The 21,437-nt window shown below is 35.7% G+C and overlaps 1 protein-coding gene across 2 annotated transcripts; it reads left to right on the plus strand.

The window, feature by feature from the left end:
• The first annotated feature begins 2 nt into the window (after nt 1-2).
• On the plus strand, nt 3-21,437 carry TYW5 (tRNA-yW synthesizing protein 5). Of its 2 annotated transcripts, XM_047872564.1 has the most exons (8): nt 5-218; nt 4,898-5,052; nt 9,787-9,856; nt 12,717-12,761; nt 13,824-13,961; nt 15,951-16,038; nt 16,424-16,540; nt 18,861-21,437. In XM_047872564.1, exons 1-8 carry the CDS (start codon nt 141-143, stop codon nt 19,115-19,117), a joined length of 948 nt encoding a protein of 315 aa, XP_047728520.1. In that variant the 5' UTR covers nt 5-140; the 3' UTR covers nt 19,118-21,437. The 2 variants fall into 2 exon arrangements, with proteins under 2 accessions (XP_047728521.1, XP_047728520.1); XM_047872565.1 differs by lacking the exon at nt 13,824-13,961 and having other exon boundaries at nt 3-218.

Raw genomic sequence — 21,437 nt, forward strand, 5'->3', positions numbered from 1 at the left:
GATCTCCGACCAGCCGCTCTAGCGAGTCGAGCGGCCCCGCGGACCTTTTCTCTCCGGGTCGCGTTTCCGGGCGGATGGAGCGCTGACGGACGTTTCGGGCCGGGGTTCCTGGGACTCGAGCGGGACAAGCGTGAGCGACCATGGCCTGGCAAAGCATCCCGGTAGCCCGGCTGGAGGGCGTTTCGCAGGAACAGTTCACGCAGCAGCTCTACCCGCAGGTGAGGCCTTCGGGCAGGCCGAACCGCAGGGAGCCAGGGAATACCTGTCCCTGCCACTCGGGCGGCTCCGAACTGGTTTCTGGAGACCCAGGGTATGGGGAGGAGGCGGCAGGCGGCTGAAGATGGCTTGTTGGCTCTGTGGCCAGGGTCGAGAGAGCACATGGGGAATGTCGAATGGATCATCTGTCAAGTTTTCCAGGGAGAACAGCGCCACGTTTTCGGGGAGCAGGGTGACAGCGGAGCCAGGAGTGCGAGAAATAGCTTGCCTAATAAGCGCTGCTCGCTGCGAAGGGTGGCTCTGGAAGGACTCTATTATTTTGTCTTCCTCCGTTACCATGGCAACGAAGGGAGTTGCGTTGGGTTTCTTAAAGTTTAGAGGTTTCGTCGCCCCACTGGTTGCGTGAAAGGCGCGTGTTAGTCTACTCCACTGACTGGGTTCAGAAGAGCAATTTTTCACTGCATCGAGCCAAAAGGGAAAGCAATGGGAATCCCTCGGGAAACTGACTTCCCCTGGTCTTGGGTTCTAACTAACCTGAATTCCAGTTCAGACGTTGGAACCTCTTATATGTGTAATTCGAACCTCAGTTCCTTAAGAGAATACTCAAGAGGATAATATTAAAGAGAAGTGTTTTGACTCGCGGTGCTTTGTAAGGGAATCCAGGCTTCAGAACAGACTAAAGAGTCCAGCAGGTACTTAAAAGAAAAAATATAATCCACAAGCTTACAGTTAGTATGCTTATGGTAAAACTCTCCCTCAGCAATTTTACTTGATATTTAGAAGGGTGGTCACAGACCTACAGTTCTCAGTATGAAAAAAGTCAGGAACGAAGTTTTTTGCTTGTTTGCTTGTTTGTTTGTTTGTTTGCTTTTAGGAGTTAGCAATCTAGAGCGAAGATCTAAGCCTTCATTTATTTGTGGGTCTAGTGCTGGATGGGTTGTTGTTGCCCTCCCTACTCCCACCTCAGGATGTGCTCGCATAAGATGCTTGTAGGGCACGATTGTGGAGAAACAATGTATGTGAAAATGCTTTCTAAGATGCATGGCAAAGAGTATTTTGTAACGTAATCTTTACAGACAAGATACATATAATATGTCACAAAGTGGACATACTTAAGTTTCCTAAAGTGGAATATTGCAAACAATACCCTGGCCACGATGTAATAAAGTAGAAACTAATAAAACTGTGAAACAAGACCTTTCTACTTGGAAACACTAAAGAAAATCGATGAGGGGGCATAGTCCTCAGATTAACATGTTTTAATAATTAACAGTGTGATATAGGTGCATGAATAGATAGACCAGAGAAACAGAATAGAAAGTCTGGAGGTGTACATCTAGAAATAAATTTCCATTCATATGGGCATTTAGTATGTGATGACCATGATGTGTTAAAAATCACTGGGGCAGGGGCGCCTGGGTGGCTCAGTCCGTTAAGCGGCCGACTTCGGCTCAGGTCATGATCTCGCGGTCCGTGAGTTCGAGACCCGCGTCGGGCTCTGTGCTGACAGCTCAGAGCCTGGAGCCTGTTTCAGATTCTGTGTCTCCCTCTCTCTGACCCTCCCCTGTTCATGCTCTGTCTCTCCCTGTCTCAAAAATAAATAAAACGTTAAAAAAATATTTAAAAAATCACTGGGGAAAAGGAACTTTTAAATAAGTGATGCGGGGGCAACTAGTCATTTTAAAAAATGATAAAATTAGATTTATATCTGACATCATACACAAGAATAATCAAATCTCTAAATGGATCAGAGACATAAATGTAGAAAAATTAAACTACATGGTGTTAGAAGAAAACATGGATAAATTCCTCCATAATCTAGGTCAGTGGACAGTCTAACTGTGACTGAAAATTCAGGTGTGGTAACAGATTAAAATTTGAATACATAAAATACAAGCTGGGGAAGAAAGTATTTGCAACATGTTTCATAAAAGGGCAGAAAAGGCCATGTATATAAAGAACTTCTAAAAATTAAAGGGGTGGGGTGTGAAAGGCCAAAAATCTGATAAAATGTGAGCAGTTGACCAAAAAAAAAAAGATAAAAAATAGCCTCTACACATGAAAAGATGTTCAACTTTACTCATAAGAGAACTTAAAGCTACACTGATACACCATTTCTTATCTATGGCTTTAATAATACTCTTGGTGAGGCTGTGAAGGAACTGGAACTCTCACACTTTATGCCAAGTGGTACAACCCTTGTGGAGAGGAATTTGGCATATCTAACAAAACTATGTGTGTTTACTTTATAACCCAGCAATCCCTCTTTGAGGAGTTTACTTTGGGGATTATTGCAAATAATCTAAAAATACTATGCACAGGAGAGTGATTGGTTAAATTGTTCATTTACATTATGGTGTACAAAGCAGTAAAAAAGAATGAGGGAGATAATCTGAACTGATAGCAGCGATTTCCAGGATATATTTTTAAATTAAAAAAAAATCAAATTACCAAAAAAAAACCTCACAAAACATGCCACTTTTTTTTTTTTTTTTTGTAAAAAAGAAGGGGAAATAAGGAAGTATATGTGTTTCTGTTCTCTGCCAAACAAACAAACAAAACCAGGAACGATAAGACAAAAATGAGACTGGTTATCTATAAGGGATGAGTGAGCAGGAAGTGGAAGAATATGGATGGGATGACCTCTTCGCATAGTTTTGACTCTGGGGATCACATTAATGTTTTACATTCTAAAGTAATACTCATAATAAAATTAATGGTGAGTAGTGATTAAAAAAACTGAAACTCTAATGTAGAATTTAAAAAAATAACAAGTGAACTTAAGTAAGGGAGAGGGAGATAAGTAACCCAAATCACTTTTGAGCACAGTACTTGGTATGTCTTCAGTCTAAAGACAAAAAGAACTGTAAACAAATACTGAACTCTAGTTAATAGACTTGCTTTTTACAGTGATATGACTTAGCAATCGCGAAAGTATTTATTGTGAATTCTGGGACTATGCAATTGATTAAACATTGAAGATGATAGCAACAAGGTTTCTCACTGTTAACAGAAGAGAGTTACAAATATATAAACAATGAAATTTAAAATGAACCTTGTGTAAGTTCGGTATTGGGGTTTCAGTGTTGGTGGTATTTTAGTTTGTTCATACATACATCTATTAAGTGCATATGTGTATATAGTGTATATGTATGCTTGGAGAGAGAGAAATAAGGATATAGGTATATACATATGTGGGCTATGTGTGATTATGTGTGTGTCTTTGGGAAAAGGAGAAATGAATATATACAGACTTTCACACATTTCTTAGCTCTGTCCACTGAGAAGGCCTAGAAGTAATGACACCCCAATAGCAATGAACACACCTAATACCAAGATCATGGTTTCTAAATATGAAATGACTGTAGGGCTGGGACAGAAAAAGCATAAAAGGATTCTGGATTGTGGTTTTTTGCTATAAAGAAAGGATGTGTTCAGGTAAAAATTCACAAGAGCCAGCTTGATTGGATCCTACTGGCCAAATGTGACATATTTCAAGCATCAAATCAGTAGATTAAACCAAGTGAATAAAATAAATAAATGGAGATGTTAGAGCTCATTTTGACATTAGAATGCTACCTAATGTAGAAAATGATGAAATTTTTTAAAAATCATGATTTTTGTATTCATCATAGTAATACTTGATTCAGGCAGGAATTACCAGTTGCTCAAAATTAACATGACAAATAATAGAGCAAAATATGTGCTACCTGATGTGTTGCACTGAGGAGGACACAGCATTGCTTCTGTGGTACATTTCTTCCAAAAATGTATGACCTGAATCTAATCACGGAGGAACATGAGATAAACTGAAATAGAAGGGCATCCTACAAAATAATTGGCCTGTACTTTTCAAAAATGTCAAGGTAATGGAAGAAAAAGGCTGAGGAACTGTTCCAGATTAAAAGAGACATGGCAACTAAATGCAATGTGGGATTTCAGAAATAGACAAAAAAAAAAAAAAAAAGCTATAAGAGATAATAGGACAATTAGCAAATTGGATATGGATTGTAAAGTAGTAGTATTTTTATCAGTGTTAAATCTAATTTTGATAATTATTCTGTGGCTATGTAAGAAAACGTCTTTGTTCTCAGAAACTATACTCATGTTTTTGGAGATAAAGAAGTGTGATGTCAGCAACTTACCTTGAAGTTAATTTATTTTTAATAATATGTTCCTCTCTATACACATAGTGAACATGAGAGCAAATGGTGAAGTAAATGCGGCAAAATGTTAAATTAACAATTGGTGAATCAGAGTAAAGAGGATATGGGAGTTCTTTGTAATGTTCTTGCAACTTTTTCACAAGTTTGAAATAGTATCAAAATAAAAAGTTACAAACAATATTGACTGTAAAGTACACATTTTAATTATTTATATTTTTGTTATAAATAGCACTTGTGAAAATGCTGTAAGTAATGTTCAGATTTGTTGTTCCTAGCTAGTGATGGCACTGCTGTTTTGTTTGGTTTGTTTTCCTAATGTTAAATTTTGTTCTAAGTGTATTACATTGTTGCTCTTCCTGTTTCAGTTACAGCATGAATTGTCAAAAGGTCTGAGTCTGAGCACCTTAGGATCAAGAATCATTTCTTACTGTTTTTGTCCCTGTATTGCCAAATATAACTCCTCATATATTATTCATTTTCCCTAATTTTTTGTTGTATGTTTTTGCCACTTACAGAGAAAACCTCTAGTGTTGGAAGGAATCGATTTGGGGGCATGTACAAGCAAATGGACAGTGGATTACCTGAGCCAAGTTGGAGGGAAAAAAGAAGTAAAGATTCATGTTGCTGCAGTTGCCCAGATGGACTTCATTAGTAAGAACTTTGTATATAGGTATTTTCTTCTGAGGCTTACTCTGGGATTACAAATAGCTTTTAAACCTTTATAAAATAGTTTTGTATTATTATACAAAGACCATACTGCATTTCATCTTTTGGCTAGTTTGATACAGTCATGGAATAGCTTACTAATTTTTAAATTCTAAATTTACATAATTATATAGAGATATTTTCAAAGACCATTTTTTAAATAGGGTATATGCCTGCTACCTTCTGGAACTCTAGAAGGAACCAGATTTCTATAACTTGAGTTAGATTAACCCCCAAATTGGGTCTGCTGTAGTCATTCAGTGCTTCATTAATTAATTGATCCTACCTCATTAGTAATTGTTATCTAGAGTAATGAATTCTAAAGTTTCCCTTCATAACCTAGCTTGATTTTTAATGCCCTTATTTTTAAAAGATTTTCTAATTCTTCATTGTTAGAAAAGCATAAGCCCATGTTTTCTTTTTTCTGCTCCCTCCAGAAATATAGGTCAGGTAGTTGCTATGTTTGCTATAGGTTTTCATCAACTTGGATAACTTAAAAAATCATAATTTTCTTTTCTGACACAATAACCTTAGATGCTTTTAATTTCCCTTGTGTTTATCATTTTATGCTTGAGATGTCTTAAAAGTAAGTAAGATAGTTAAAAGCTGCTGAATGTCCAAACTTCAATGTTTTAAATGCTATAATCTTACAGATTTAATATGCTATTTATTCCCATAAGTTTCATTAAAAATGTTTAAAAAAACACAAATTTTTATATTCTGTGCACATGCAGTTTCCAGCAAATTCAGTTGAAAAACCATGTAGTTCACAAAAGACTGATTTTTAAAGAAAGGTGGTTCTCACTGTTCCTTCCAGAGTTTAGAGATGAGTTAAACAGAGCTTCTAATGTCCAGAGCCATTCCTTTCTCATTAGAAATATCCAAGCTCATATAGCAGCTTGCCAAAGTATTTCTTAGTTTTTGAGCCTTTGAATATTCACCATTATAGTTTTGGTGTTTAGTAGGCCATGAATTGAATTTAATTGCCATAAGTTTTAATAAGTGCAAGAACTTTTCATTTTTTATTAAACCAGAAAAGTGGAAGAAAGTGCTGGAATGATGAACATTTTTAAGCCAGCAATTAATGATGTTTATTTTCCAGAGAGTCCAAAACCATAACAAATGGGCATTGAAACTTCATCTTGAATTGCTTTGATGTTTTGTCATGTTCCATAAACTTTTCAAAACTTGTTTTGAAGCACATACATTATGTAATAGTTCTTATCCCAGCTTTCTCCAAGCCTTTCACTAGAACTACTAAAGAGTTGCAAGATTATTTTCTTAGTGCAAGAAAAAAATAGATGCAGTCATTTTTGGCAGTTACCAACCAGGGAGTAGGAAAGAAGGGAGGCATCTAGGTCAAAAGGAGTCTAGAAAGTAAGAAATCCTACACACATGTATCATTGTTACCACTTCAGTTTAAGGTTGCATTTCTGCTTATTAAATATTTGAAAAGCAATACATTCCCAAGTCTTAGCTTTTACTTCTTCCTTCTTGGTGCCTTTCATTGTTCCTCTAGAATCAGGGTAGTATGAGGAGAGTCTTGTGTGGTGAAAGAATATTGTTGGTATTTTTCTGGGCGTTCAAAAAAATAAATAAGTCTGACTCTTACATAAGCTTTATTTAACTGCTTCTGTCTATCACGTCATCTAATTCCTGTCATCATCCTGCTCTTACTTATACTTTTATTAATCCTGATCTTGATTTTGCAAAGCAGCCTTTGCAAATGGGGACCAGGACAGTGAAGATTTCTTTTTCTTTTTTAAAATGTTGGTAACTACTTTCATGCTGCTAATGGGTACATTATCATTGTTGTTCACCCTACCATCTGTCCTTTCCTGAGCACTTACTATATATGAGGTGCTGTGCCAAGCATCCTAGATTATATTAGTCATTTAGTTTGGAAACTGTCTGTGAGGTAGTTTTCGTTGTTTGTTGTTGTTGTTTATGATTACACAGTTGAGAAAACAGAGGCTTAAAAACATTAAATAACTTACCCAAGATCATATACCTTGAAATAATGAACCAAATCTATACCCAAATTTGCCTGACTCCACAGAGCCCATGAGACTAACCCCTCTTTGATACTATCTCCCTTACTGGTCTGTCTACCAGTCCAGACAAATGGAATTTAAATAGCAGGTGTCCTTTTTTTTGAAACATGCATAAGATAGATAAAATCTGTAGACCAAGGAACTTCCTAATTCATACCTCATTTCCCCCTGTCTCAGCTTTGCTTACATAGACGCTCTGACAGGCACCACTACATGAGGGAAAAGATTGCTGATAGCACCCAAGTTCTGCTTTTCTTCCTTGCCCTGTTCTCGTGCAGGTCTTAAAACCCTTCTGAGTTTTCCTAGTAAAAAGATAAGCCTGGGCTACTGTGCCAATGACAGGGGTAGCTCTGGACCAGAGAAGCTTCTACATTTTCCCCAAACTCTTCAAAGATGCTTTAGTAGGAATAAGGGTATGTGATGAGGTCAGAGAGGAAAACATTGCATAGGGGGATTCCAAGTAAATTTGTTGATATAATTAGCCAGAAACTGTAGTAGGAAATTGGTCTGAGCAAATGGCAGACTCCTTTCTTCTTTCTTGGCAGTGCTCACTCTTGTACATAATTATCAGCAATGTCCTCAAGTTCAGACTGACATTCATAGCCACAGGACTCACTAGTTCGTAATCTGGCATCAGATTCACTTAGCTTTACAAAAGGATACAAGGCGGGAAACCACATTCTAGCAGTATAGGATCAGTGGGAGTCTTTATTCCAATACAGTAGGCATTTTTTGGCTCACCAAGCGACAGCTTAGTTGTAAGGGAACAAGACTATATAGGTGGGTACAGAAACACCTTAGTTTAGTCAAGCCACAGAATCCACAGAAACCAGTGACATGAAATGGCCCCGTGAATTTAGCTTCTAGGTTCCACCAAGGGACAAACTCAGTTACAAGAGTTACACTGCACACAGGGAAGCCAAATCTTTTGCTTCTTAACAAATATTTACAGTCCACTCATCAGCCTTTTAGTTCAGACATAGTTTATCAATCAAGGGTCATTTTTACAATACACAATGTTACCTGATATCACAGCTAACATTCCACATTTATCTTAAATCAGTAAGTTTTTATGAAAACATTGCTAGGAGAAGGTAGGCCCACGGTCATCTTCTTATAGAGAAGGAGAAAGGGTTTTTGCTAACCCTTTGTCCCCACCTCCTCAGTACACATTTAAGTGGGAAGATATTAGGTAGGAAGAATGAAAAGATTACAACTCTTAATTGGACTTTTGGAGGTTGGAGTGCAGTGGAGGGGTGGAGGAGAGGCTTTTGACCCAGATGCTTTTGAAGACTTCATTTTCTTGATGTTACTGTTGTCATCTTCATGTGGGGGTCAGTACTTTTGATTCTAGAATGTTGAATAGATAGGATGGGACCCAGAGAAATGGTAGCCTTCCAGGCTCAAGAGTAAGACAAAAGGAAACAAACTGCTTCTGTGATGTTCATCTCTGTTAATAAGGGTGGAAGGAGATAGCCATTTAAACAGAAATATTGAAGAAGAATAAAATTTGGTCACTTCACTGAATTCTTCTTGAGGTATTCCTCAGGATCTTAAAAAATTTTTTTTAATGTTTATTTATTTTTGAGGGAGACAGACACAGAATGCAAATGGGTTGGGGCAGAGAGAGAGGGAGGCACAGAATCTGAAACAGGCTGCAGGCTCTGAGCTGTCAGCACAGAGCCCGACATGGGCTCGAACTCACAAGCTATGAAATCATGACCTAAGCTGAAGTCAGATGCTCAACTGACTGAGCCACCCAGGCGCCCCACCTCAGGATCTTTAAAATGACAGAGTGGTGGTGGGGCGCCTGGGTGGCTCAGTCAGTTGAGCATCTGACTTTGGCTTAGGTCGTGATCTCATGGATCATGGGTTCAAGCCCCGCGTTGGGCTCTGTACTGACAGCTCGGAGCCTGGAGCCTGGAGCCTGCTTTGGATTTTCTCTCTCTCTCTCTCTCTCTCTCTCTCTCTCTGCCCCTCCACCATTCATGCTCTGTCTCTCTCTCCCTCTCAAAAATAAATAAACACTAAAAAAAATTTTTTTTTTAAATGACATAGTAGTGAAGGAGACTGAGAGCAGTGTTATGGGCCTCTGTTTTCTGTGGTAGTGCCTAAAGGCAGGAAGATCAGTGAGAGAGGGAAGGACTTGATCTTCACTGGACCATTCGCTTACTATCTCTTCCAAAGTAGCACTAGGAGTTTGTTCCATTTGTCAGTCACAAGACTTGTTTTGCCATGACACTTGAAAATAAGTAGCAAGTTTGAAAGTTTGTGTATATGGAGAGATAACCAGATACCACAGAAACATTTTGCTAACAGTAACTTGGAATAGGAGGATATTGACATTAGAATGATTCATTTGCACCATAGATTTAAAAACCTTTAATGTTTGAAATCAAAATTTTAGACAATCTAGGTCAAATAAGCACACTGTTAAATGAATTTTGAAAAATTGCACATAATAGATATAATAAAAATTATGGATACTGTAAAACAGAAGATCATACAACTCCAACAAACCTATATATATACCTATAGAATATTACTGGTTGATTTATTATTAAGTCTAAGGCTACTTTTTTGTTTATTTCAGAACTTTACCTTTTGATTTATTAAGTCTAAGGCTTCTTTTGTGTTTATTTCAGAACTTTACCTTTTGATAAGTTGGTTCAAAGGGCAGCTGAAGAAAAGCATGAAGAATTCTTTATTTCAGAGGTAACTGCTTTGAACATTATTTTCTTTAGAAAGCATTAATATCTGTATACTAGGTGGATTTTCTTGTACAAGAACATTAGATATACCAGAGTTGTCGCCTTCTCTGATAGCTGTTTTTAAGGTTTGGTTGTATATGCCATAGATCTAGTTTTGCTATTTATTAGATCTCAAACCTTGGCCATGTTATTTTTCTGTGCTTTGATATACATCTATAAAACAGGAACAATAATAGTACCTATTTGATAAAGTTTTTGTGATAGTTAACTAAATAAAATCAATGCCTGACATATAGAAACTACTCACTAAATGTTAGCTATTAATAATACTTTCTTAGAAGATGCTTTGGTGTGTGGGCACCTAGGTGGCTCAGTCAGTTAAGTGTCTGACTTCAGCTCAGGTTATGATCTCACGGTTTGTGAGTTCAAGCCCCACATCAGGCTCCATGCTGACAGTGTGGAGCCTGCTTGGGAATCTCTCTCCCCGTCTCTGCCCCTCACCCACTCATGCTCTCTCTCTCAAAATAAACAAACTAAAAAAAAAAAAATGCTTTAAGAAAAATGCTTTGGTCTGATATGCAAAGTCCAAATGCTAAAAGAGAACTTTATTTTCGTATCTTATTGACTGTTAGACTGTTTCTATATTTTATTATTGTTAGTTATTATCAATGTGATTGCTGTTGTATTTGCTGTAACATTTGTTCAGGATTAAATGCAGAAGAATTCTACTTATTTACATTATAATCCAGTTTTAAATAATTCAATTTAAATATCTTGAGATAAGACATTGCGGCTTATATAGAAATACATTTTTAACAAATTCACTGTTATCTCTAAAGCACATTTTAAAAATAAACTGCTTGTTAAGTTTTGAATAAAGCTGTTGTCTGCATTTGAGCCAGCTGGGCTGGTGGCCAGTTTGGTTGTGATGGGTGCTGCCTGTTCACAGTTGTTTCAGCAGGTAGTGGTTACACTAGATTATCACCAGGATCCCTCCATACTCTGCAGGGCTGTGATTCTATGATATGATTAGATTGTCTACTAAAACTGAATCCATTAGCTTTACCTGAACTAACAGTATATATTCATCTTATTTACAACTTTCCATAATTTTTAGACATAAATCCATAATTTTTAGGTGTAAGATGAATATAGACTATCAACTCAGTCCTCCAGGAAGCAGGTGCACAGATGGGCTTAGGAGTGCAAAAAAGTTTATTGGGGAGTAATACTTCTGAAAAGAAAGGGAAGGGTTAGGTGGGGGAAGACAGCATCTCTGCCAGCTCAAGGTGGAACTCCTCAGCAAAGACTGCCTGTTAGAGGAGTCCTGTGTGGGTGGGTGACAGTGTCTATCTAGTCCTTTTCCATCTTGCTCAGTCAGTGGTTGGGGCTACCCCGACAAGAGCGTGACCTTGAAAGGCTGAATTTATTTTTTTCAATCCTGAAATATTAGAACGGACAGAAAACTTAGAATTCCGAAAACCATACTTTGAAACCTATTTACCCAGTAAGAAATTTATAGAAATTATATGACGCTAGTTAAAAACATAAAAACACTGGATCTGAGGGGCGCCTGGGTGGCTCAGTCGGTTGGGCGGCCGACTTCGGCTCAGGTTATGATCTCACGGTCCGTGAGTTTGGGCCCCGCGGCGGGCTCTGTACTGACAGCTTGAAGCCTGGAGCCTGCTTTGGATTCTGTGTCTCCCTCTCTCTCTGCTCCTCCCCCATTCACACCCTGTCTCTCTCTATCTTTCAAAAATTAATAAATGTTAAAAAAAAAATTGAAAACACTGGATCTGAGAGCTGAGTTAAATTTTTGGTCCTAGATTTATAATATGTTGTTAAGATAAATAATGTAGATTTTGAATTTTGTGTTATGATGGTAAGGTGTAGGTATAAAAGAGGCAGAATTCCTGAGTTGGATTGCCCCTGTACTTGACCCAGTATCTCAGTTCTTTAATTTTTAGAGGAAATGCAAGCAACAGTAGTGTTTTATAATTCAAACACTTCTCTACTCTAGCTACTCAGTGAAGGGTAGTTGACAGTTTTTTAAAGTATCAACATAAATTTACTACTCTGATATGACGTATTTCTAATTCATACATGAGCTGACTCTAAAGGATTTGGCTTGAGAATTTATATGATCAGTTATAAGGCTTACCTTGAGAAAATGCAGTGTTCCGGATTTTTAAAATATTTATTACTGAAAATATAAATTGTTATATTTATCTCCTATTCTACATTTGCATTACATGAAGAAGTTTGTTGTTAGCTTCCACAATACGTTGAGATCATGTGTGTTATACAAATGAGAATTCTTTTCAGTCTTATAAACTGTTAAGAGTCTAAGTAATTTAGAGCATAAAATCTAAACTAAGCATTGTCGGGACACCTGGGTGGCTCAATCAGTTAAGCTTCCAGTTTCGGCTCAGGTCATGATCTTGTGGTCTGTGAGTTTGAGCCCTGTGTGGGTTTCTGCGCTGAGCGCTCAGAGCCTGGAGCCTGCTTTGGATTCTGTGTTTCCCTCTCTCTCTGCCCCTTTCCTGCTCGTGCTCTATCTCTCTCTCTCAAAAATAAATAAACATTAAAAAATAAATTAAGCATTGTGTTTTAGACATAGTAGGTATGTGTTGCCTTTCAAATTTATTTCATATAACATTTTGTGGATCTAGTCCTTCTAATAAGCGGCCTATAAAGCTATTTCTTCATATGGCCACCAGAGAGCATTAGTAGAAAGGGTAAGAAAACAGAACTGTTTCGAAAACAACTTAACTGGGTTAGATTTTAAGACTCATTTCCTTCTGTCTTTACTTTCTAGTATTTTTAAGTGAATATTTATGTTATTTTTCTTTGCAATATTTAAGGATGAGAAGTACTACTTACGGTCACTTGGGGAAGACCCTAGAAAGGTAAGAATTCTGAATGTAAAACAAATGCTTAAAACCTAAATGGATATATATTTTTTAATTGGCACTGTAGTTTTATACTTAGTGCCTGACACATGACTTGTTTCATCTTTTTCCATTCTTTTCTCAATGATTTGTGCTCTTGAATAAGATAAAATTATTAAAAGTTGGTTACTTAGTTCTTAGGCAGGACCATAGTATCTTAGTGTTTAAAGTCATCTACTCTAATCTCTATATAATTAAGAAATCCTTTCAACAATATATTTTACAGATGGCCATTCAACTAATAAAATATAATCTAAAATAATTATAAACATTCTGAATAATTCATTATATAAGTTTTGACATGTATTCAGAGTCAAATTAATATGGCTGCCTAAAATGATCAAGTAAGGGGCGCTTGGGTGGCTCAATCGGTTAAGCATCCAACTTAAGCTCAAGTCATGATCTCATAGTTCATGGGTTCGAGCCCCACATCGGGCTCTGTGCTGACAGCTCAGAAGCCTGGAGCCTGCTTCAGATCCTGTGTCTTCCTCGCTCTCTGTCCTTCCCCTGCTTATGCTCGCTCTCGCTCACTCTCTCTCAAAAATAAACATTAAAAAAATTAAAAAATAAAACGATCAAGTAAGATTCTGGTTTTTCCTTTTATTTCCCATTTCATTCTTTACTTTCTTTTAGTTTCCTCCCTTAGTAAAGCCCACAGGTTTTACATAGTTGATAATGTTCAAATTGTTGACTCATAGATTTTAAATACTTAATGTTGGAGTAGATGGCAATTGTATGATTGTTGTTTAAATAGGAAGAACCTCTCTATTAATTAAGCATATAAAGCTTAACAGTACTGATATTGTTGAATCTGCAGTCTTGTTACACAGTCTGTTATTACTTCATTTGAAAGAGTATGTGTTGGCTGTGGTCACCTACTAGTATTTTAAAGCAATGAACAGACTTTTGCCCCATTCCTCCTTGATATCTTGGGCTCTGATGGCAGACTGAAGTAAAACAAGCATTACACCAATATTGCATTTATTATTAAAATTTTTTACCATGTTTCTCTCAATGCAGGATGTTGCAGATATCAGAAAGCAGTTTCCTTTACTGGAAGGAGATATTAAGTTTCCAAATTTTTTCAAAGAGGAGCAGTTCTTTTCCAGTGTTTTTCGAATTAGCTCACCAGGATTACAACTTTGGACCCACTATGATGTATGCTACGTAAATGAGAAATCTGAAGCTATAGTCAATCTTTCGCACTTATAGATATAACATTTACAGTTTTAACGTTCTGTAGACTACCCTAAAGATCTTGGAGATATAATTTGCTGAAACATGAGCTTTGAAAACAGGTGCTCTGCAAGTTGGTGCCTAGTTTCTCATATTTGCATTTCTCTGTGGTCTTGTTACATTGTGTGTATGTAAGTTTTGTGCAGCTTTTTTTTTTTTTTTTTTTTTTTTTTTTTGTGAAAAATGGCCACCAGATGAGGGGGGAAAGTTGCACAAATGGCAAAAGTCATAAGGTTATGATATGAGGATGTGAAGATGACACATGTGACTAGGTGGAACTATTTTTCAAGAGAAAGGCAGAAGTTTGTGGAGAGCCATTTCCAGTTGTAAGAATTTGGGGATATCTGAAGATCTTAGATTATATATCCCTTGAGAATGTGAAATGTCAACTGTATTGGTTGAGCAGCAAGATGTATAGAATATTGTCCCTGATCATATCATGGTATTATAATTTTACTTGCTTAAATATATGCATATAAATATTTTAAACACATTAATCCTACACGTTAAATGTGTAGGATTGTGTATGGTTTGTTGTTGGGTGGAGAAATTTAGGAAGCTAAAGCAATACCTAATAAGTTTCTAAACATAAAATAATTTTGGGGGTGCCTTGGTGGCTCAGTTGTTCAGCGTCCGACTCTTGGTTTCGGCTCAGGTCATGATCTCGTGGTTCGTGGGTTCTGGCCCCATGTTGGGCTCTGCGCTGGCACTGCAGAGCCTACTTGGAATTCTCTCTCCTCTCTCTCTGTCCCTCCCTCTGCTCTCACTCATGTGTCCACTTTCTCTCTTTCTCTCTCAGAATAAATAAACTTTAAAAATAAATAAGGATAAAATAAATTTTTTTAAGTTCTAAATCAAGCTATATTGTTCTAAATCAAGTTCTAAATCAAGCTATAATAAATGTATTATAATTCAGCTGAGGATCTCTTGGGAGGATTGTAACATAATAACTCTAATTAAATGAGGTAGACAAATTCTTAGCTTAGTTTTTAAATGTTTTACATAAATGATATGGTGAGAAAATGATATGGTAACTGAAATATATTTTTAATTGTATTATGTGACTATTTTAAATTTTAACTAGTATCACTTTTATCTGGATTTATAATGAAATTTGATAAATCTTTTCTTAAATTAAAAATAAGTCAAAGGAGTGCTTGTTATATAGTTAAGGTTTACATAAGAAAAGGGTTAGTGAAAGGAGAAATGCTTAGGTAGAAGCAAAATGTAAATAATTATGAATATATCTTGCTTAGTATATATTTTAATTCCTTGGCTAAGAATTATGTATCTCCACCTTTTAACATTTTCCACAATGTGTACCAACAAAGTATATCCTTGCATAGGCAGAAATCAAGATTACTCCATTAGTAAGTACATAAAGAACATTTGCCAAGTTATAGTCTGGTAGAAATAATTTGGAAATCAGGATGCCGTAACTAAATTATGGTTGGCTATATAAGAGTTTAGTAGTGGTTGATTACAGCAATACTTTGTGTTTTTCCAGCACCTAATTTTTCTAAGTGCTTTTCAATCTGTTGTCCAATGTTCATTGCACAGCATCCCCTGACAAGTAAAATAAGTACTAACCAAGGGGAGCCTCAAATAGATGTAACTACCTTCTCTGTCAGAATACTGGGGCAAGGGCAAATAGTCCTCAGATTTCCTAATGGCTTGCCAGTCCTTACCATTTTAAGGCAATGCTGCTGGAATACCTCTAATAAAGGGACAGTTGTATTTAGAATACAAATGTTTTCTTTGTTAGATTAGAATATTACTGTAAGAGTTTTAGATAATGTGAGGCAAGTCTTACTAAAGGATAGGGTTTACATTTAACTGTTTGGAATACCACTGGTTCTATTTATTTGAATTTTAGATATTGCTTATCCATAAGTTCTTATTGGCCTTCAGGTAATGGATAACTTCTTGATACAAGTGACAGGAAAAAAACGTGTTGTACTATTCAGTCCTCGAGATGCCCAGTATCTATATTTATCAGGTACTTTTTTTTAAGTTTATATTTCTAAGGTGGTCTGGTCTATTCAGTTTCTCTTTTTAAGAATTCTATTTTCATAGAAAAATATCTTAGGGCTTCTTCCTAATTATGATGTATTTGTGTTCACTGTGCATGTGTATATAGGTAATAGGCTGTGTGAACAATGAAATTTTCAAATTTTCTTTATTATATTACATGGATGTCCATGGTCATAAAGGGTGGGTCACTGAAAACTGGCTTAGGTTTCAGAATAGTAATTGTTCTCACAGTGTGGATAAAATAAATAATTGTACAGAAAAGAATACACTTTCAAGTTTATATTTGCGATTACCTTTTAAGAAATGCTAACTTTGCTTAATCTTTATTATCCTTTTTTGCAACTTTTCAGGTACTAAATCGGAAGTACTGAATATAGATAATCCAGACTTAGCTAAATATCCACTGTTTTGCAAAGCTAGAAGGTATGAATGTTCCCTTAAAGCTGGAGATGTATTATTCATTCCTGGTAAGATTTCTAGACCTCATTAATTTGCTGTTTATAAACTCTGTACTCTGTCACTCATCCATTATATGATATTTTTTTTAGTACAAAAGTATATTTATTATATGTTCTGTCCTATACAAGTTGATTTTTATATACAACTGTGTATGTGTGTTTAAAGTATGCTTAAGCAAATTCTTATAAAATTAATAATCTTGTTTTTCAAAGGCAACCTATAAATATATTATTAATTAATATAATACTCTTAATTATTTAATGATATCAAGCAATAGATTTCTATCTGGGAAAAGATTCGTTCTTTTTAATCACTTCATTTCTAAAATATTTATATATTTTAGAATTATGTCACTTAAGCATTTACAAAGAAATGGTAAATATATTCTCAAAGCCAAAGGAGATTAGAAATTTTATTAAGTATCAAATTATTATAATCTTAACACCTATGATGTCTTTTTTGTGCATTATATTCTAAGGTCTGAATTAGTGTCGCTTAATTTCTTTGTACAATAAATAGGCATTAGTTGTAGTTAGTGATGTAATTAATATCTGTAATTATTATTCAAAAGTGAATACCTGAAGATAAAAAAATCATAATTAAGATTAAAGGAGTCCATTAACAAATTCTGTTTATATAGTCCTATTTCCCATATTTAATATATTTTTAATCATTAATACCTCTTTTTCAGGGACAGAATTAAGTAAAAAAGTGTTAGTAAAAATATGATGAGGGGTGTCTGGGTGGCTCAGTCAGTTGGGTGGCTCAGTCGGTTAAGCGTCCAACTTCAGCTCAGGCCATAATCTCACAGTTCCTGAGTTTAAGCCCCGCATCCAGCTCTGTGCTGACAGTTCAGAGCCTGGAGCCTGCTTCAGATTCTGTCTCCCTCTCTCTGCCCACCCCCCACTCATATTCTGTCCTTCTCTCTCTCTCTCGCTCTCGCTCTCAAACATTAAAAAAAATTTTTTTTAATATGATGATTTCATTTGGGGCTACATTATACACTGCTTGAGGATAAGTAACCATGTTTTGGTAATTTTTGTATTCTCCAAGGGGCCTGTTACCATGTCCTTAACATAATACTGATTTGATACATTGACTTATTTATTCTTATGTTCTCTGTAAACAACCAGCATACTAGTCTTTAAATCTATTGCCATTATTTAAATCTTGGGGTTTTATATCTTTAGACAATGGTTAGGAGCTATGCAGTTTTCCCTTATTCTATATACAAGTTAAAAAAAAAAAAAGCCAGAAATACTGAACATTTGCATATATTTTGAAATAAAAGCAAAACCCCCATCTTTGCATTCAAATTTAACAGAATGGTTAGCTTTTTTTCCCTGTTATACTGAATAAGGCAAAAAGATTCTTAAAGAATAATTAAGATTAAATCCATGTTTGAAACTAGTTTTGCAAATCAAAATATTTTAAGCTTTGTTTTTCCTAGAGCACTCTTAGAATGAGTTTGTTTGTAAAATTTAGCATCTTGTAAATCTTACTTTCTCCCATTCACAAGATTAAACATTTTTTGATGTGACTAGTATTTCATCTTTATTATATTGTGATGTTGCTTTCATATTCCTATAGCACCTGTAAGTTTGAAAATGTTTAGACTCAATGGAAAACAAAGAAATGTTCTAGAGGAAGTGAAAAATTAATTAGCTATATCATTTGACAAAGTTTACTCATCATCTCCACCACCAGATATGTGCTTTAGTTTTATATATTGTAAAGGAGCTGAAAGAAATATAAGAAAATTATAATTAATTTAATTAGAAATATGAAACTAAGGAGGCTACAATGAATGCAAATTTAAGCAAGTTAGAAAACCAAATATACAGCTTGAATAGGAAGTCTTTGAGAACAAAAGTACTGTGCTGAGGCAGAAAAGGTCAAAGATACTCCTCAAATAATTGAAATGTTCTGTGTACAAAAAATAAACACTTTTGATGTGGTTGTAGGACTCAGGAAGTGTAAACAAGTAACACAAAACATAGCCCCAAATTACAGAACTACAAAACAAATACAACTTTATTATGTCTTTCAAGTTAAAAGGGAAAATTGCTATTTCCAAAGGTTTTAAGCGTAGGGTTGTGTTATTGACACTTTAAATTGGTTGGCAGTTCATAAAAGTTAAAATGATTCTGTTAAAAGCTGGGAGTGTGCTAACGAAGGCATCTAGTTACAAGAATTTCTTACATTGGCTATATGCAATTTGTGATATTTCACTGACATTTTGGTGTTTTTTTTTTTTTGTTTTTTTTTTTACTCTAGGTTTTATTTTTAACTTGGTTGTTTTTTGTTTTTTTTTTTAACTTTCTCTAGCTTTATGGTTCCATAACGTAATCTCTGAAGAGTTTGGAGTGGGAGTGAATGTTTTTTGGAAGCACCTTCCGTCTGAATGCTATGATAAAACGGATACCTATGGAAACAAAGACCCTACGGCAGCATCAAGAGCTGCACAGATTCTGGACAGAGCTTTAAAAACACTGTCTGAATTACCAGAGGAATACAGGGACTTCTATGCACGGCGAATGGTCTTACACATTCAAGATAAAGCCTATAGTAAAAACTTTGAGTAAATAATGAAGTGAATGCAATGAATATAAACTTTGCAATACAGTTCAACTCAAATATTAGAAAAGTATAACATAAAATATTTTTTAAAGATTGATTCTTTGTTAAAATAGGAAAGATAAATCAATCTCAGACTTATAGATTAAATATGAATTTGTATTTATATGGTTTCTATTTAATACAGTAGGTTGAAAGAATGTTGTACTGGGTGGGACCACTCTAGCTTTCAGATGCAAATAATTAAAAATCCAACTTAAAATGACTTAATAAAATACATTGGTTGGCTCAATCAGTTAAGTGGCTCAGGTCATGATCTGTTTGTGGGATCGAGCCCTGTATCAGGCTCCATGCTGACAGTGGCGAGCCTGCTTGGAATGCTCTGTCCCTCTCTGTTCTTCTCCCCCGCTTGTGCTCTCTCTGTTCTTCTCCCCTGTATGTGTGCGGTCTCCCTCTCAAACTTAAAAAAATAAAATGACTTAATAAAATATACTGAATCATTATACATGAAGTCAACCGATAAACGAGCTTCAGTATTTCTGATCCAGTGATTCAGTAGTGTCACCAAGAACCTCTAGGTTTTTCTCCCATTTTCAAATGCAGCATTGGCATCATCCTAAGGCTGGCTACCCTCGTGGTCACGGGATGATTGCCAATGGCAGTTGGAGCCATGTGCTTCTTCATTTACATGCAGTGGAGAAGTCAGGCTGGATTCCAAGGGCCTTCTCTTAATATGCAAAAGCTTTCCCAGGGTCTCATTGATCTAAAGTGGCTTAGACCTGTCTACCGCTGAGCCAGTCACTGGGAAACGGTATGGAATAACCCTTAGAACAACTGGGTCTCCTGGAGCTTATAAGTAGAATCCTCTTCCTCTGAGGTACATGAGGTATACATGCGGACAGCATGGATAATTTTTAAAATTAGGATTCAGGTTAGGAAAAGAAGATGAGCAACCAACGATGTCTACTACATTTTTCCTTTGAGCTTTTTAAAACATACAGTTGTCTAGGCACCAACTTTGTAGACTTTATTCGGTATGTTTAGGGTTTGGTATAGTATCTGTATCTGGTAGACCTCATAGGTTGTTTTGATGTATAATCAGGATTGAGAAAAACTGGATTAAATGATAGTAATTTGGATTATTGGTTTTGTGATTTGTCCAAAAAGTTTAATCTGATCCTGGGGTTTTTTGGCACCCAATATAAGTCAGATCTGCCCCTTTTTTCAGTTATTCAACGTCAGAAAATGTTCAAATCTGTTTTAATTTATACTTTCAGCTAAATCTCAGCCCAATTAGTTTTCCCCACTAAATGATTTTCCACCTCTTTTTAAAGAGAAAAATTCTTTTTTTAAGAACAAATACAGGAGAGATCCCAATAATGTTGTCATCATTGAAGACAATGAGCCATTGTATGTGGATCTGTGCCATTCTTTGTAATTATATTGCAATTTCATTGAAGAAAGACCAGATATATTTACTGAACACAAATGTGTTCATCTAAAGCAATCTGAGTGCATCAAGTTGGTGCGTTTTAATTATGGACAAAATAATTTTCTGTTAAAGTAATTCGTCTGTTCATATCCTGTGTTTGGAGTTTGATTAATTTCAGGTATAAAAAACATTACGATAAATAACGGAAAAGTATATAAAAAATCATTCTGAACTCCCTAGGTGCCTTTGGGAAGAGATATTGAAGTTACTCAGGTCAACAAAAGTAAAAAGACGGTCTGTTATAAAAGCAATTGTCACATTAGCCTGATTTAATTACTAGTTTTTTTTTTTTTAATTATCTTTAGTTCTTAGATTAAGCAAAGAAATTCTTTAATGATTCCTTTTCCTTTGGGAAGAAAAAAAAAAAAACAACCTCTGTTAGTTTGAACAGTATTTATGCTCAGCTCTTTAATAAACCTCCTGGATTTTGCCTCTTTAAAAAAAACAACAACACAAAGAGAATCAGTGCAAAGTATATATCCAGAGTCATGTAGAAAACTTGGAAGTAAAACAGATTATAATCTTCCCAATGAATATTCATTTTAATTGTTTATTTGGGAAGCACACTGCATGACCTTAGGCAAGTTAAATCTTTCTCTAGCTTATTTTCCTCATCTTTAAACTTGTACTTTATACGGTTGCTACAAAATTACAGAGATAATTCCAGGGCAGGGACAGTGATGGCTGGTGCTAGCTTTGAGATTTGGGGTGGCTCTTGTGGCAGTATTAAATTATAATGCCTACAAAACTAGAAGTGAACCCTTAGGGAAATTTTAAAATGATTTCCTTGGTCATATTTTTTAATGTTAGAGTCTTAATTTTGCATTTATCTTTTT

This window comes from Prionailurus viverrinus, chromosome C1 (assembly GCF_022837055.1).
Source record: "Prionailurus viverrinus isolate Anna chromosome C1, UM_Priviv_1.0, whole genome shotgun sequence".
Lineage (NCBI taxonomy): Eukaryota > Metazoa > Chordata > Mammalia > Carnivora > Felidae > Prionailurus > Prionailurus viverrinus.